This window comes from Octopus bimaculoides, chromosome 7, assembly GCF_046866305.1.
Source record: "Octopus bimaculoides isolate indiv1 chromosome 7, ASM4686630v1, whole genome shotgun sequence".
Classification (NCBI taxonomy): Eukaryota; Metazoa; Mollusca; class Cephalopoda; order Octopoda; family Octopodidae; genus Octopus; species Octopus bimaculoides.
In genome coordinates, this window is record NC_142934.1 from 98,999,996 (window position 1) to 99,019,995 (window position 20,000).

The window sequence follows — 20,000 nt, forward strand, 5'->3', positions numbered from 1 at the left end:
TTTACAGTCTATCTTACGATGGTGTCGCACAGTTTTCTCGGAATCAATAGAATAAACATGAACATAGTTGTAATCCTAAAATAGATATGTGTACTGCTTTTGTTAAATATGTGTACTGTTGTTAGAATTAAAATAATTGCTATAGTTCACTATTGCTTCACAAGCATATTACTGTAATCGACAGAGTTAAGAGTAGGACTGTTATTCTTATTCAATAAATTCATTATCAATTATTAATAATCTGATCTTTGGAACTGCTAAATCTGTCCGATATTTTCTCATTATCTTCCTGAACTATCATTGAATTGTGTTCGCATGCTGCTTTGTACTATCATATCAAACTATCTATATGTACGAGAAAATTTATGAACTTATCTCGGGTCGCGCATTGAACTTCGTCGGTAAATCAGTATCCGTATATAAGTTAACATTGTGGAATCAGTCAACTTGCCGCGAGGAACAGAAAAAAATATGACGTTTTGGATGAATAGTTCTTTCTCATAGCAAAATTTTTATGTTTCCTATTTATTAATGATAACCATCAATCTTAACCTCGGGTTAATATCTAAATTTACTTCTGAAATATTGCAAATTACCAGTTTAAGCCACAAATACTGGGTACATATCCTGTGCTTTTTAATGATCTCATGAGATAAGCAAAAATAACAGAACTCTACTTGTAGAGACCTGAGCTAGTATGGCAGTTTGTACCAGGCCACTTAACATGTTAGAAATAGCAGCTAAATCTCTCTCAAACAACACTGCACTACTTTACAAAAAGAAGAAGGGAGACATTCAATAATGTAAGGTAAATGGGTTTCCGTCAGTGTCGATGGTGTGCGTTCTAGTTGTCTGATGATTTGATCAACCAATTCATTTAATCATGGTGTAAAATAGGTGAATGTTGTGCAACCACACGCACCCTTAGCGTAAACCGTAATGAAGGATCAGGGTGGAGTTATGAATTAGATACTCAATTTGTTCTACAGGCTTTCACACAATTTTGATTCATTCAGTTTCATTCACTAGGCTGACCTCAGGCTGACCTCAGGCTGACCTCAGGCTGACCTCAGGATAAGGTTGCTCCAGGATGCCAGGCATCTGGATTGAATGTAATATCGTCGATTGCGAAGCGAACCTTTCAACTATCTAGCTATGTCTACATACATACTTTTATTTTGATAAAAGATAGGATGGTTGCAGATTTAACGGCTTTGATAATCGGTCTGCTCAATCAGGGTTGACCTTGTTCTAAAAAAAAAAATCAAGAAAAAAAACCTTCCAAAACAAAAACAAAATAATAACAACTCGGGTATCTCAAAGAGATACTAAATTATATTTGATTTTAGCGCCAGATTAAGAGATCCATGAAATGGTGTCAATCTTAGGCTGAGGAACCAGTTGGTAGATACTTACGCCAGGTTAAAGTTTCAGGGAAGGTTTAAAGCAAAACCTCTGTCAGGAGACGATATTTGCATTGAGAGAAAATATTTAAATCTGTGAGTAATCTTAGGTATTCTGCACACATCGGTCTGTGTGTACCTTTCAAAGTAGGACAAACACTGTGTAATATGTGTTTGTATACATGTATGCGTGTGCATATATATATATATATATATGTATATGTACATACACACACACACACACATATAATGTATAGTTGTGTATTTTGAGATCTATGGCCCTTGTCCATGTGCGTGTTTTTTAGCGGATCTGTGTGAACATGTCGGCATATCTGTGTATGTGTATGTGTGTGTATATTTGTATCCATTACCAATATATAGATATTTGTATCTATATATATATATATATATATGAATGTATGTAGGATATATGTGTTTATTTTGCATGTTTTGCAGATTTATGCGTACATTATGGTGCCAGTGTTTGTATATAACTATGTGGTGTATGATCGCTGATGTATATCTCCTGGCGTGTATTTGTGTATATGCATGCAACTCTATGTACTTGCGTGTTTGTGCATGCATATGCATATATATATATATATATATATATATATATATATATATATATATATATATATATATATATATATATATATATATATGTATGTATACGTATATATATGCATATATGTATGTGTGTGCATGTGGGTATTTTATATATACACACACACACGCACACACACACGCACGCACGCACACACACGCACACACACACACACACACACACACACACACACACACACACATATATATATATATGATGTATATATTTATATGATATCTGTATATGTATATATATACACACACACACGCACATATATATGTATATGTGTGTATGTTTGTATATATATGTATGTATGTATGCATGTATGTATGTACGTATATATGTATGTATGTATGTATGTATGTATGTATGTATGTATGTACGTATGTATGTATCGGCGATCTAATTCGAACTACGTGTTCAGCAACAATATGTATTTAACAAAGAATAAAGAACATAAACAAAAACAACAGCAAAAGAACGAGCAAAAACAACAACAACAACGAAAAAAAAATACAAAACAAAAGCAAAGACAGGTGAAGAATAAAGCAGAAGGAAAAAAGAGAAGATTCCAGAAGGAATTCCTTCTTTTTGTCTATCGAAACCTGTCTCACTACACACGCACCTGTCCAAACATCTGAAATACCTCACGGAATGCAATTACGAATGTCGCATAGAGACTATATTTTTTTTCATAGATTTGTTTTTTGCCTGTGTGTCTGAGTGCCTGCCGTCTGTATGACTGACTGCCTGGCTGGCTCCATTTTTATTCTTGCTTTTACTGTTTTTACTGCTTTCAATCAGACCTTCATCATTTTGTAAGTTTGCGTTAGTTTTGATGGCGACTACAGGACAAGTTCTCCTATGCACACACGCACGCACAACCCCACCTATATATATATATATATGTGTGTGTGTGTGTGTGTGTGTGTGTGTGTGTGTGTGTGTGTGTGTGATATGATATGATATATGTTTGAATGATGAGCCTTGTGAGTTTTGAAAATGAGGATTTAGTTATTCGTTCAACGGAATAGTGAATTAACGTGAAAGTGGATGAGCTTCCTATAGATACATGTATTCTTCACATAATTCCTCTCAAAGTATCGACATGTCTGTGGCTACGCCAATAGATACTTGCCCAAGATACAACGAATTAGGAACGAACCTGAGATAGCGTAGTTGCCATCTTCTTCTTAACTATTCAATCAAACTGCACCAAATATAATATAATCTTTTCTGCAATAGGCACAAGGCCTGGAATTTGTGGGGATCGGACAGTCGATTACATCAACTCCAGTATTTAACTGGTACTTAATTTATCGACCCCAAAAGGATGAAAGGCAAAGTCGACCTCGGTGGAATTTGAACTCATAACGTAGCGGCAGACGAAATATCGTTAAGCATTTCGCCCGGCGTGCTAACGATTCTACCTGCTCGCCTCTTTATAATATAATATAATATAATATAATATAATATAATATAATATAATATAATATAATATAATATAATATAATATAATATAATATAATATAATAAGTCCAAATCACTCCGTAAAGAGCGTACGGGTGGTTACTCTGGCGTGTATATATTCCTTCCTGGGCGCCGCCGTCGTAGGATTACACATTTTTACCAGCTGAGGAATGGATACCACTATCTTACGATCATGAGTCCAACACCTTAACCACTAAGTCATGCACCTCTACGATATGCTATAATATAATATAGTATAATAGCATATATGGTATGGTATCATATAATATAAAATAATATAAAATGATATAATATTAATATAATTTTTCTTTCCACCTGGTCCTTAGGCACTTTACCAGAGCCAGTGATTTTACAAGTATTTATGGCAGGTCTTTTGTCATCCGAGGATAACTTTTTCTATCAGTCTCATAGATCTTGAAATAGGCATCAGAAAAAAAAAAAACATAGACCATCATAGAAAAAATACTGTGGTTTCTATATAGTTTTACACATTACCCTTATAAAGAGAATGAATAGTTTCTGGATGATACATACAAGAACAAATATAAATGGTGCCATAAAGATCAACAGGTCAATAAAATGTAATGAAACTAGACCGGATAAAGTATTCAAATAAAGGGGAGAGTTGATAAAACAACATGTTTGCTATTCCTGAAATGACTTGTTTTGTCGATGTGAAATACTGTGAAATTTATAAAATAATATGCAATCCCAGTCAGCTAAGAGACCCCAGACTGACAAATACGAAGATGCCTTATAGTTTAAGAGCCCTTCCCTCATAAAGAAAAGAATTTCCCTTCGGTCCAGTGTTTATCTTTCATCTTTTATTTGTTTCAGCTATTGGACAGCAGCCATATTAGTGCACCGCCTTGAAGGATTCTAGTCAAACAGATCGACTCCAGTACTTATTCTATCGCTCTCTTTTTGCCGAAACGCTATGATAAATACACTGATACCGGTTGGTGTCGGACAAACACAAACATGAACACACACACATACGCACACACAAACACACACGTGTATGTATGTATATATATATATATATATATATACACATATATATATATGCACCCACAGACAGACACGCACATAATACACACGTATATATATATATATATATATATATATATATATATATATATATATATATATATATATATATACATCGACGAGCTTCTTTCATTTTCTGTCTTCCACTCACAAAGATTTGGTCGGACTGGAGCTATAATAGAAGACACTAGCCTAAGGTGTCCCGCATGGGGATAGAAGCCGGAACCATGTGGTTGGGAAACAATCTTCTGACCGTACAGCTATGCCTATGTTTATATTTAAAAAAGTAATTTATTTATTCAAGCAATAAAAATATCTTTAGAAAATTTCCACTGATCATTTGGTTATAGAATAAACCCTGGGTTTTAGTTGTAATCTATACCTATAGATTTTATGGTATACATATAGATAATTTAATTATAGGCTACAGAAATAGGTAGTTAAAAGGCTAAATACTCCCTTCGGTCATGAATAACCATGGGATTGCACCTAGAAAGTTACCCTCCGCGGCAGAAGCCTTGGCAAAGTTGTTTATGGAAGACCAGCAGTCACCTATTCACACCAGCCTCCCCTATCCACGCCACCGATGTTATCCAAGGGAAAAGCAAAGGCCGATACAGTTTGGCACCAGTGACGTCACAACTCATTTCTATAGATAAGTTAACTGGAGCAATGTGTCTTGCTCAAGAATATAACACACAGCCTGGTCGGAAATCGAACTCACTACTTCATCATTGTGACCCCGAAGCTCTAACCACTGAGCCATGTGCTTTAGGTAGTTTAGAACATATTACTAGGTAGTTTGGTTGCTGGACGCATATATTGATAATTTGGTTATAGACCACTCCTATAAAATTTGTTTAAAGAATATACTCAAAGACGGACCATTATGATGTATAATTGGGCTGTAGAGCATACATATAAACAATTTAGTCACAGGTCATATCTATGTTACTGTTTGATTACACAATACACACATAAATAGGCCATAGCGATAGATAATTTGGTTATACAATATGCATAGATAATTTAGTTAAATAATATATACATAGATAGGCCAATTGGTAATAATATATAGACATAGTTATATTAAACGACATAACCATAATTAATTTTGTTATAGGATACACGTATAAGATGTTTGTGTATAATAGGAAATGATGAGCATTAGATTGTTACACACTTATCGTGCATTATATATATATGTATATATGTCTATATATATATATTATATATATATATATATATATATATATATATATATATATATATATATATATATATATATATATATATATATATATATATATATAATTGTATATAACCAAACTATTGTTATGTCCCATACATATACATACATATTTGCCTGTCTGTCTGTCTGTCTTCCTCTCTCTCTCTCTCTCTCTCTCTCTCTCTCTCTATCTATCTATCTGTCTAATCTGTGTGTATGTATATTGTGTATATGTGTTTATGTGTATTATATATGTGTGTGTGTGCGTTTGTGTGTGTGTGTGTTTGTGTGTGTGTGTGTTTGTGTGTGTGTGTGTGTGTGTGCGTTTTGTGTGTGTGTGTGTGTGTGTGTGTGTGTGTGACAATAATCCTTGGACGGAATTTATAAGCATTTAATGCATCGCTACGCGCGTTTCCACAAACCACATTTCTCTTAAGACCGCAGTCCGTATTTCTGGGATGATTACAGTGGGGTCTGTAGTATCCGTGGGTATCGAGTTGTTCATCTTCATGGAGTCATTTCTTCAGGCGATGCACAACAGAAGGATGTTTATCCCTTTCTTCTTTGTATGAAGGTTAAGCGAAATCTATCCACGAAAATGATCAAGCCGATAACCATGGATACTATGGAATTCACTTTAATAATTCCAGGAATACGGACTCAGATTTTAAGAGACATGTAGTTTGTGGATACGCGCCTGGCGATACATTAAACGTTTATAAATTCCATCCAAGGGTTATTGTTATTATTATGAAACTTATCCGACATTACATCGGAACAGCTCGATGCAACCCCGAAAAACTGGTTTACCACTCAACATCATTAGACAGTGGCCGGTATGATAGAATAGGAGCTTTATTTACATATTCAAAACGTTTCCTATAAACAAATTTAATATATATATACATATATATATAAATATATATATATATATATATATATATATATATATATATATATATATATATATATATATATATATATATATATATATATATATATATATATGTATGTATGTATGTATGTATATATTCTGTAATCGAATTATTAATTGTTATCGCTTATATCTGAATCGCCAATGTATATATTATGTAACCAAATTATCCATTGATGTGGCTTACCTATATGTATATGATTATATGGCAGATAAAATATCTGTAACCTATATAAACTATAAGCATTTTAAGAATTTGTACTAAGAGTATTATATTTATAAACAGTTAAAAATGTGGAATAAATTGTTAGAGTTGAGAAAGAAGGAAAACACAACGTTTCTGGCAAAAAATTCGTCAGAGGATGATTTATTCTTAAACAGTTTATATTCATTAATTGCTAATGAAAGTCACGAAATGTGGGTGTGTGTGTGTGTGTGTGTGTTTAATAACAGATTGATTAGGTTCTACGTGAGTGAAACCTCCGTGGACGCGATGGACAAGTCCATTTCATCAGATGTTCGGGATCTGCCTCCGAACATATCTGATGAGGTAGATGCGTTCCACTCACCCACGAAACTTTACGTTATGAAGCTGAATCAAACCGCTATTAAATACATATCACACATACTTACACACATACACACACATACATACATACACACATACACACACATACATACATACATAGTCAATCCAAACATGAACAAGCAAATACATACATACATACATACGTACATACATACGTTATTAGTGTTTGCATAAGGCAGTGCCCCAGGGTGGTCGCAGTCAACAAGTAAAAGAATAAAAGAATAAAAGAATATATATATTTGCTATATATTTATCATACCAAAATGCGTCAAGCGGAAACATATCCCATAAAATTCAAAAGTTCAATGGACAAATTTCTTCAAAAAATCCCGGACCAACTTCCTACACTCGGATATGTCTCCAACAATAATAACTCTTTGCTGGAGTAGGCCATGGTGCCCCATATATGACTGAAAGACTTCACCGGGTGGTGCTATTAAGTTAGACATGGCCTGGGCGAAACCTAACAGTTATCAAATTTATGTATTATATATATATATATATATATATATATATATATATATATATGTGACTGTGGATTTTCATCGATGAGTTCATGAACCTTGGTTCTTTTCTCTAAAACTATATGTATATATATATATATATATATATATATATATATATATATATATATATATATATATATATATATATATATATATATATATATACATACATACATACATGCATACATATATGCGTGTGTGTGTGAATAGCTATTTGTCAGAATATAAAAACGTATATGCGTGCATGTGAATGTATATGTGCGTCGTGTGTGCATACATCAATAAAATGCACGGCTATTTTCGGTTAAAAGGTGATAAGACCATATTAAAAATAATACAAATTAATAATTGTTCGCAAAATATTATACAAGGTTGGCCAAAAGTCACCCGACAGTAAATCAAAATTCCATACATACTATCTGTAATTCTGTACTGACTCGAATGAGAAAATGTGTCGCTCAAGAAGGACTTCAGTTTGGAATATTTTCATGATGTTTCATAGTTAGATGCTTTTATTAAATTCTTTCAGTTGTTAAATATAAATAAATCTTGGAATTAAATGGGCTTGATTTACTGTCAGTTGATTTTTGGCCAAACCCTGTATATCTTTCAAAAACAGGTGTGTAGAGGACTGACTGATATAAACCCCAACACTGGACTGTTGTTTTATCGATAGTGACAAAATTGATTGGTGAAGTCGACTTCGGCTGTTTTTGAACTTCGGACCGTTACTGACTAAACTAACAACTGCCATGTTTATTTCAGTACTCAAATATTGTTTTATTACTTCGAATTGTATGGTCTCCGTCAAAAATTTATGTCAGAACATATTGTAATTAAGTAAATTGTCTTATTCCCCCCCCCCCCTACTTGCTGCTGTTCATTTCTAGACAACTTTGATCTCACAGATATTTGATAAAGAAGCATCCACCCATGATCGTCATGACATTATAAAAGTCAATTATATCAGTTAAAAGAAATTTGACTGCTATTTTTAGCAATAATAAGGGTCCGCACGCAGGCTCCCAAGTTTTGTTGGCGCCATTTACTAGCTTTTGTTGTTTTGCTTTAGGTCTTCCTTGATTGAACGGACCTACATATAATCAAATGTATTCTAGCCGTGACTATCTCGTCTTTTACAGATTTAGTTTACCCCAGACTCAGTATTTCATGCCTCCTTCCTCTTTATTTAAATACAATATAGACTGAGTTGAGGGATATCTGGCTACTATTTCAAGCATCTCAGCGACCACATACAAACCGCCTTGTTTGGCGAGTGTTATTTCACTAGATTTCACCTTATGTAAATTTACTTCCTATCAATGCATGGCGCCATCAATGTTATTGTTATTCACCTGTATTTACCTTATATATATATTATGAAGAAATAATCACATTTTAGCTCATACAACATACAGGTAACTGAATGCCAATTGATATACACCTTAGAGGTAATCGAGTGTAAATCAAAGTGCTACATACAAGTAATTATAGGTAACGTAGTAGATATAACTGAACTGGTAACTTAGTGCATATAACAACATACGGGTACCTCAGTGTATATCCTAGTTACCCAGCGAAAAATCCTGTCGTCGATTTTACCCGACTACGTAACTTGGTAACCCATTGCCTCAATAGAATTGCATTATAGAATTTGTACGTGCATCCATAGGTAGTGTGTTGGAGAAGCTGTAGTCTGTTGAATAATAAATATTTCCTGCAGACCAACTGTAGGATAAAATGCAGTGTTATATTTGACTGGCGGGATTTGAACTCAGTCATCGATCAACGAAATTCATTATTGCTCAGTGCATTGCTATCTCTGGCACCCTCGAAGATCTGATAATAAAACCTTTCTATTATAGGCACGAGGAACGGAATTTTATTTATTTTTTGTTGTTGTTGAGGGTAAAGGGGAATGAAGTATTGGTGATGGTGGTGGTGGTGGTGGTAGTAGTAAGAGCTGGGGTGCTACTCATTACATTGATCGCAGTGCTCACCTAGTACATAATTATTTCGTCGATCTCGAAAGGATGAAAGGCAAAGTCGTCCACGGCAGAATTTCAACTCGAACGCAAAGACAGACGAAGTGTGGCTTAGCATTTTGTTTGATGTGCTAACGTATCTTCCATCTCACTGCATTTTCAGACCTGATAATAATACCACAACAAATTAAGGTGGCGAGCTGGCAGAATCGCTAGCGCGTCGGACAAAATGCTTAACGGCATTTTGTCCGTCTTTACGTTCTGAGTTCAAATACTGCTGAGGTGGACTTTGCCTTTCATCCTTTCGGGTTCGATAAAATAAATACCAGTTGAACACTGGGGTCGATGGTCGATATAATCGATTTAGCTCCTGCCCCGAAATTACTGACCTTGTGCCAAAATTTGAAATCAATATCGCAATAAATTTTATTGAGATTATAGCAATAATTCCTTCTAGAATAAGCAAAAGACCAATAATTTTCGGGAGTGGGAGTTAGTTGCGTGATTATATATTCTATGATTTAAATTTTTCTTTTTCTTTTTTCAAAATATATATGTTTTCGATCTAGTTTGGATTCTTTGCCATCAAATTTGATGTCAAAGAATCCAAATTAGATCGAAAACATTTAAATCTAAAGATTGAAGTCAAGTTCGACTTTGCCTTTCAACCTTCGATGTCGATAAATTAAGTACCAGTTGCGTACTGACGTCGATCTAGTCGACTGGCCCCCTCCCCAAAAACTTCGGGTCTTGTGTCTAGAGTAGAAAAGAATCGTTAGCACACCGGGCAAAATGCTTAGCGGTATTTCGTCTGCCGTACGTTCTGAGTTCAAATTCCGCCGAGATCGACTTTGCTTTTCATCCTTTCGGAGTCGATTAAATATGTACTGGTTTCGCACTGGGTTCGATGTAATCGACTTAAACCCTTTGTCTGTCCTTGTTTGTCCCCTCTATGTTTAGCACCTTGTGAGCAATAAAGAAATAAATATTTGAAAGGATTCATAAAGTTCGCATATTTCTTATCGTTAGTCATGTTTGAGCAAGAATGATAGTAATTCTATAAATGTTTCTTCAGTGCAGCATAGCAAGCGAGTTCACTAGTTAATATACTATATATAGGTAGGTGAATGCATATAACATAGGTACAGAAGGCAGTTGCCTAGGGATCCCACGGGCAAAGGAGCCCAGTACTGTGGACTACAGAGAGGTATCTTAGTCTATATTTCGCTACACGACACACTAGTAACCTCGTGTACATAGCTACATGCAAATATCTTAATAAAACTACCCTATATGCAGATTACTGAGTGTATATTAATATAATACATACACATACCAATATAATGTATATTTAATGTATATGACTACAGGCTAGGCTGTGTGATAAGAAGCTTGCTTCCGAACCATATGGCTCCGGGTTCAGTCCCACTTCGTAGCACCTTGGGTGTCTACTATAGCCTCGGGCTGACCAAAGTCTTGTGAGTAGATGGAAACTGAAAGGAACCTGTCATATATATATATATATATATATATATATATATATATATATACATATATATATATATATATATATATATATATATATATATATATATATATATATATATATACGACAAGCTTCTTTCAGATACACACACACACATATATATATATATATATATATATGTTTATATTTGTATATCTACGTGTATTTTCGTGACAGTGTTGTTGTCCCCCGCCACCACTTGACAACCGGTGATGGTATATTTACGTCCTCGTAACTTAGCGGTTCGACAAAAGTTACCGATAGAATAAGTACTAAGCTTCACAAAATAGTAAGTCCTAGGGTCGATTTGTTCGACTAAAACTCCTCAAGGAGGTGCCCCAGCATGGCCACAGTCATGTGACTGAAATGTAAAAAGAAAAAAGTACATACTGATCGCACAATCTATGACAGCACTACATCCAGATAACAATGTATATCGATATATTACAGCATGTTACTGATCGTATATAGAAATACCTTACAGACAGATTTATGAGTGTATATAAAATATACAACATTTAAGTTACCGAGTGTATATATATATATATATATACTGTATACAATTTACTGAGTGTATATAGACGTCCTACGTACATGTGACTGAATGCATATAAAAATACTCCATACAGGTTAATGCGTGTATATAAATATCCTACATATAAGTTATTGAGTGAATGTAGATATTCTACACACGTGATTAAGTGTATAGAAGAATACAACATACAAATTAATGAGCATATATGAATATCTTACATATACTGAGTGTATATAAATATGCTACATACATGTATGTAACTGAGAGTACATAAACATCGTATATGCATTTTACTGAGTCAATATAGATAACTTTTTGTATATACCTGTAATAACAGACGTACCTAAATTCTCACCTATGATTTTTATCGATTATGACATTATTTCAGCTATTAGTATTTTATTGTTTTACTAGTTTCAGTCACTGGACTGTGGCCATACTGGGGCACCACCTTTAAACATTCTTCGTTGATCATTTATGCTGTCACTCAATAGGTGCCAACTAGAACACCTTTAATCGTAGGGTTGATATAGAGCTAAACGACCATCATATAATATATATTGCAACACTATCTACAGGTGCGTGTTTATATATAACAATAGGTGTATGGTGTATATATATATATATATATATATATATATATATATATATATATATCGCGAGAGAGAGAGATATATAGTTATGTCAAGAAGTGAGTGTATATTATCAACAGGTGAGTTATATAACATCCACATAAGGTACTGAAAGCTACATAAAACATAACATCATTATATATCATTATGATATTTCTGTTGTATTACATCAAACATACTACAATATACTAAATTGGAATATGGGTTCCAAATTTTGGGAGATGGCCATCAATTTTGAAGGAAAGTGGGTGCGTCGTTTACATCAAACCCAGTGCTCAACTGGTATTTATTTTATCGACCCCGAAACGATGAAAGGTAAAATCGGCCTCGGCGGAATTTGAACTGGTATTTTGCCCGGCGTGCTAATGATTCTGCCAGCTCACTGCCCTACCTGTAGCTAATATTACAACTTAGTATAAGGCGGCGAGCTGGCAGAATCGTTAGCACGCCGGGCAAAATGCTTAGCGGCATATCGTCCGTCTTTATGTTCTGAGTTCAAATTCCGCTGAGGTCGACTGTACCTTTCATCCTTTCGGGGTCGATAAAATAAGCACCAGCTGAGGACTGGGCTCGATGTAACTGACTTTTCCTCCTCCTCCGAAATTGCTGGCCTTGTGCAAAAATTTGAAACCAATATTGGTTACAGGTGTAAATAAATTAAGCTTTAGAACTATACATACTCACTCATATGCGGCTAAATAGAGTAATACGTATCTAGCAAAATAGACGCAGCCATGGCTGTATGATGTTAGAAAGTTCGCATCACAGCCACGTGAACTGAGGTTCGATCCTAGTGCATAACACGCTGGGTGAGTGTCTTTTTTTTAATGATCTTCATTTCTCCAATAGTCCCCGAAACGCGTTTGTTAGACACAACAAACTGTTCATATATATATATATATATGTGTGTGTGTAACCCACACATAGATGTATATATTACATATCGAAAAAAAAAACAACATGCGAATGCAACGGTTAGGTATTTGTTTTTAGGAATTTACTATTGTATAAATAGTTATATTTTAACGATATCCGAGAGCCGTAACACGGCTGATATATAACATAATGTGCGCGCGCGCGCGCGTATACAAGTGTCACATATTTTTACAGATAAATTCTTCTATTTACATAATATCGAGGTCTCTTTCTTTTGTTATCCTTTCTATCAATATATATATATATATATATATATATATATATAAATTAGCGGTTCCACAAATGATTTTCAATGAAATATATGCTCGAGTCGATATGGTTGAAGGCGGGCGATACCTCAGCATGGGCGCTATTCAATGAATGAAACGAGTAAAAGAATAAAAGAATCCGAAACCTTTCCACTTTTTAAACACAGTCTAGTGCATTCTTTGGGGGTTTATTTCTCAAATTATGGAAACAAAAAGGTGATTTCATTAATTGTTTCTGTTCTGGATCCAAAACTATCGATTTTGAGAGAAATGAGATTAATCGATACCATCAAATCTAGTACTTGATTGGTACTTTATTATAACAATTAAGGTAAAGTTGTTCTCGGTAGGATTTGAACTTAGAAAAAAAAGATTTGGAACGAATACTACAAAGTAAAGTTTCCACCCCCCCACCCCGATGCTCTAACAATTCTGCATTCCCGACACGTGCGGTTTCTATTTATAATCCTCGGCGAATTGTACTTGCACAATTTTGAATGAATTAAAATATTGATTTCAAATTTCGGGTATAAGGCCAGTAATTTCGGGCAAGTGGTCTACAACGACCCCAGTGTTCAATTGATACTTATTTTATCGAATCTCGAAAGGCAAAGTATACTTCGGCGAAATTTGAACTCAGAGCGTAAAGACAAACGAAATGCCGCTAAACATTAAGCCCGGCATGCTAACGAGTCTGCCAGCTCGTCGCCTTGCAATCAATTAGAAAGATTAAGGAAAAAAAACAAAAAAACAAAATGCCTACTTACCGATCGTGTGCGGATCCTGATCGCTTGTAGTCACTTCCATAAGGTAATAATTTTACAGAAAATATAAACTATATTGTCGAGTAAAAACTGAATACAATGTATTTTCCTTTTGACTTTAAATTCAATACTACTGTTTTAGATGTGGTTCAGATTAATATCGTTATTGTTTTCGTTATTACCGAATCGTGTTGTTATTGTTGTAACTTGTTGATGTTAATATATTTGTTCATAATTTTAGGAGGAACGAGAGGTGAGGAATGAGGTGATAAATTAGTTGTTAAAAACAAACAAACAATTATTATACCTATCTCCTTTCTTCCTTTGTTTACTTTCTAACATTATGCTTTCGTATCGGCATTGTCGCTGATTAAGTGGCTTGTACAGTGCCGTTTACCTTAGCTATTTATTACTGCTAATGATATTACAACTACAACTACTACTACTAATATTTTTGTTTCAAAGTTCAGGGTCATTTCTCAAACATTTCTTTCCATTATTTTTTTCTCTCAGTTATATATTTATGGTATTTTTTGTTCCTTTAAGTGGTTGCCCGCCGTACTCAACTCTTTCTTAAAGTTCCCTGATCCTTCTTTTTAAAATAATTTATCATTTTGTTGGGAATATTATGTGTAATCTTATATTGTTTCACTTTAAAAAAAAAAACAAAAACAAATTAGGAATACAACATTTCCTTTTTCATAACAACCTTAACAACAGCATGAATGAGAAAAATAACATCTACAATAACTACAACAATTACTGATATAAGAGTTTTTTTTTCAGTGCGTTTCAGTCCCGATCTATTGGCATAAACAAAGAAGATGGCGTTTGCATATATGCATGCACATGTACACATACATATCTATATATAATGTATATATTCCGTCCGGAACATACATAACAAACATAACACACACAGTAAAATGGTGTCTTCAACTGTAAGTTAGCCGTTCTTTCTTTCTCTCTCTCCTCGGTCGTCTGCTGGCCAAAACTTTTGTTTATTTCCACCTATGTCACTTGACTAGCCTCCTACTTCACCTTCGTCCTTTCCTAACACCATTCCTCGCTTTATCTGTCGTTATCGCCTCTCTCTCTCTCTCTCTCTCTCTCTCGCTTTCTCCACTATCGTTTTCTCCGTAAGTTTTCTTATCTCCCTGCATCTCTCTCTCTTTCTCTCTCTGTTACACTCACTCACACTCCTTCTTTCTCTCTCTCTCTCTCCCTCTCATGTCCCCTTAGTCACCTTTCTATTATTATTTCCTTTTTCTTTTGCAATTTCACCTCGTCCCACTACAGTCTTTCACACTCCCTGCCTGTGTCTCTGTCTTCTCTTCTGCAACACCCACCTCCGTACTCCATATTAACCTGTCGTTTTATCTCTAATCCCACCTACACAGCCTCCACTTCCTAACTTCTCGCCTTTCATCCTCACAGCCATATACTCTCTTCATTCATTCTCATCACCACTCACGTTCTGTCTATCTGTCTCTATCTCCCTCTCTCTATCTACTTTTCTCTCTTTTCCGCTCTTTCTTCGAACTTGTTACACTCATTTTCGTTTTACAAATCAAACTTTCTTCTGTTGGGCTCTTTCGAGCAAATATTGTTTCTTTTGCTTACACACATTTATACATGCATATAGCTGCACACACACACACACACACACACACACACACACACACACACGGACGCACACACACACACACACACACACACACACACACACACACACACACATGTATATATATGTATCTTTTTTACTCTTTTACTTGTTTCAGTCATTTGACTGCGGCCATGCTGGAGCACCGTCTTTAGTCGAAGAAATCGACCCCAGAGCTTATTCTTTGTAACCCTAGTACTTGTTCTATCGGTTTCTTTTGCCGAACCGCTAAGTGACGGGGACGTAAACACACCAGCATCGGTTGTCAATCGATGTTGGGATACAAACACAGACACGCAAACATATACACACACATACATATACATTTATATATACATATACATATATACGACGGGCTTCTTTCAGTATCCGTTTACCAAATCCACTTTGGTCGGCCCGAAGCTATAGTTGAAGGCGTATATATATATATATATATATATATATATATATATATATATATATATATATTCAGTCAAATGACTGAAATATATCAAAGAATTAAAGAATATATATGTTATATGGATCTTTGTGATTTGACGGGCAACATTTTTTTATGTAGTGTTTTTGGTACCGAAACACTTTCAAACTTCGAATACTTGTATATTTTGTGTTATAGAACAGGTAAAAAAATTTGTATTCGAAGTTATTTCATGTAAAAAATTGTCGTATTTCGGTAATTTCAACCAATCACTGACGTCTATTGAGGTGAAAACAATTACGGCGTGGAATGTAAACAACGGTGTTACGAGATTTTTCCCTTGAATAAAATTAGTGCCGTTGTTTGTCAACAAAAACTATCCATTGTCAACAACAACTATCAGCGGTATATATTTCGTTTGTCACTGTTATTTTTGACATCGTTCGTGCGTTTGTACTGGTTTTAGCTTTAGAGTTTTAGGGTTAGGGTTCGGGTTTTAGAGTTAGGGTTAGTTTTAGGATTACGGTTAGGGTTATGATTATTTAACTCTAACCCTATAACTCATAACCATAACCCTAACCCTAACCCTAACCCTAACCCTAACCCCAACCCTAACCCTAAAACCCGAACCCTAACCCTAAAACCCTAAACCCTTACTAGGGAATAATGATATAATTAAACAGGGAATAACACACTTGACACCGAACAGCACTAACTGTATTCAGCTGAATAGACGTCAGTGATTGGTTGAAATTACAGAAATACAACTTTAACATGAAATAACTTGCGATGTACAATTTTTTGTTAAGAAGGTTAAGAGAAGAAGTTGTTTTATATGACACATTCTACCAGTGTCCCAAGTTTGAAAGTGTTTCGTTAAGAAAACAAGTGTTGCCCGTCAAATCACAAAGATCCTGTTATATAAAATGAGGCAACGAAACAAAGGGTGCGTGGAATTTATAGGACATTTATAAAGAGACATTTAGTCTTACGGCTGTTTCTGGGATATTAGGGATATCCCTTCATCAGAGACGACACGAGAGTTAACTAGAGTTCAGTATAAGGAGATATTTTGGAAAAGGAGGAATATATATATATACATACTTACACACACACACACACACACACACACACACACACACACACACACACACACACACACACACACACACACACACACACACACACACACACACATATATAAATATATATTTATATATATATAATGTATCAATACCATCAATACTGTCAGTCACATCTACGAACTTAACACACTAGCATCCCTCCTCCTAGGACCATGGTACGATTCTGTCACCATCATTTTCACTGCATCACACTCCCAGTATCATACACCTACTAAGCCTCCATAGCTAGCGCGCCTGTTGCTTTGATCTCCGTAACGCTAGTAAGTAATGTGTTATTTAATTGTGGTTGTGTAACTGTTCACTTGAAAATTTAGATGATCAGAGCTTTGATTCGGAGCTTTGATTCTAAGTTTTAATTCAATATAAATAATTAGTTTGGTGTCCACTAATTCTGATAACAATAACCCCGTTGATAACTTTATGAGTGATTGGAATACGTAGCTTTCCCTTTATATTGATACATATATGCATATATACACTCGCTCAAACGCGCAAGTTCTCGTATCTCTAATGCTGAAGCTCACGTGAAATGGCAGCCATATCTTCGGTTTTAAAAAGGGAAGGACGCATGGGATAACGTGGCCCTAGAATTATTGTCTTTTAAAAGACAGGACCTTCATAGTTAGATCGCCTTTGAACATATGCGAGTCGGCATTGTGATGTCTGGCAAGGACATTTAAAAAAAAAGAGGTTCTCATTTACACCACTTTCATTCTTATCGTTCCCTCATTCTTATATTCATCTTTCTGTCTCTTTGTTACTCAATTATCGTTTTGCTACAAAACGGGAAATTCCTTGTCTATAACCAACTACGACAATGGACACGAGGACACCCCCACCACCACGACTTCCACTGCCGTCGTCGTCGCCCCGCCACCGTCGCTGCTGCGCCGTCGCCGCCGTCACCACCACAACAACCATTTCTCCTTAACCTTCTTGTTTAAACTCTGTTTGCTCCTAACGCTCTCTTCAAATAACGGACGGCCGGTGTATGTACGGATATCTGCAAGCTTGTATGTATGTGCACGTGTGCGTTTGTTTCCGTGTGCGCGTCCGCGTGTGTACGTGCGTGCATCCGTGTGTGTACGTATATCGTGTATATTATATGTGTGTAATCATACGTATGTAGATTTGTATCTATGTTTGTATATGATACACACACACACACACACACACACGCACACATACACACACACACACACACACACACACACACACACACACAAACACACACACACTCAATTATGTACAAATACATACAGAAACACGAGTGCAAGCTACATTCAAAATAGTTTGTGTAAACTCACACTCACATGAATACACAAACACATACAGTGGCAATTGTAGAAGCATATATATATATATATATATACACACACACACATAGTATAATACCGATACAAGTGTATTTAAACACCTATTGATGCATACACATTCAACTCAGAAATAAGCACACTTGCACGCATACATATACACACACATATGTATGTATGCATATGTGTATGAGCGACGTGTATATATATACATTTATAAATGTTTGTGAGTATGGGGACACCAAAAGTAAGAATAGGGGAATTGTAATATATTTTATGATTCACTGAAGAGTGAAAAGGAGCGAAGACCTTCTGTCACGAATGACAATGAGATTGAACCTAGAAAGTTCCCCTCCGAGGCACAAGTCCGGGTAAGATTATTTATGGAAGGCCAACAGTCAGTCGACCATGCATACCAGACTCCCCTCTACACGTCACCGATGTTATCCAAGGGAAAGACAATGGCTGATATAGCTTGGCACCAGTGACGTCGCAATTCATTTCGACAGCTGATTGAACTCGAGTTGCGTGAAATAAAGTGTCTTGCTCAAGAACACTACACACAGCCCGATCCAGGAATCGAACTCATAACCGCACGATCGTAAGCTCGACGCTCTAACCACTGAGCCATGCACCTTCACCACTGAGGGGTATTTTAATTTAATATTGCTTTCTGTTGCATATAACGAACTTTTATTCAGCCGACCGGCTAATTCAACACCAGTGATCTTTCAGTTCGCTGATTTTCTATGTCAGTGATAGCGGATTTTATCTTAGCATATGATTACCAGTGAATATGTGCTACTGACAAAGACCAAAGAGGCAGAAATGCACGTCTAGAGTTCTCACCATGAATTTCGTCTGCTACTGATATATTTGTGTTATTTAACACAGTACGTTCATTAGAAGTATTATGTCTAGACGAATACCGTAGTGAATTTAACTTTTCGTGTTGCGCTCGGTAGTGAAGTGAAAGCACGTTATAAAAATAAAACTACTGAATAATAATAATAATATGGAATAAC

The 20,000-nt window shown here is 35.4% G+C and overlaps 1 protein-coding gene across 3 annotated transcripts in view; it reads right to left on the reverse strand.

Annotated features, from left to right (window-relative positions):
- LOC106880209 (myelin regulatory factor-like protein) overlaps positions 1-15,516 on the reverse strand; it is a 135,504-nt gene extending 119,988 nt beyond the window's left edge. For 2 of the 3 annotated variants that reach the window (XM_089355753.1, XM_089355752.1), the window contains exon 1: positions 14,440-15,516. In XM_089355753.1, coding sequence (XP_089211879.1) covers positions 14,440-14,479 — 40 coding nt within the window. In that variant the 5' untranslated portion in view covers positions 14,480-15,516. The remainder of the gene's footprint in view (positions 1-14,439) is intronic. The other variant, XM_089355755.1, reaches the window with a different exon arrangement.
- Between the last annotated feature and the right edge of the window lie 4,484 nt (positions 15,517-20,000).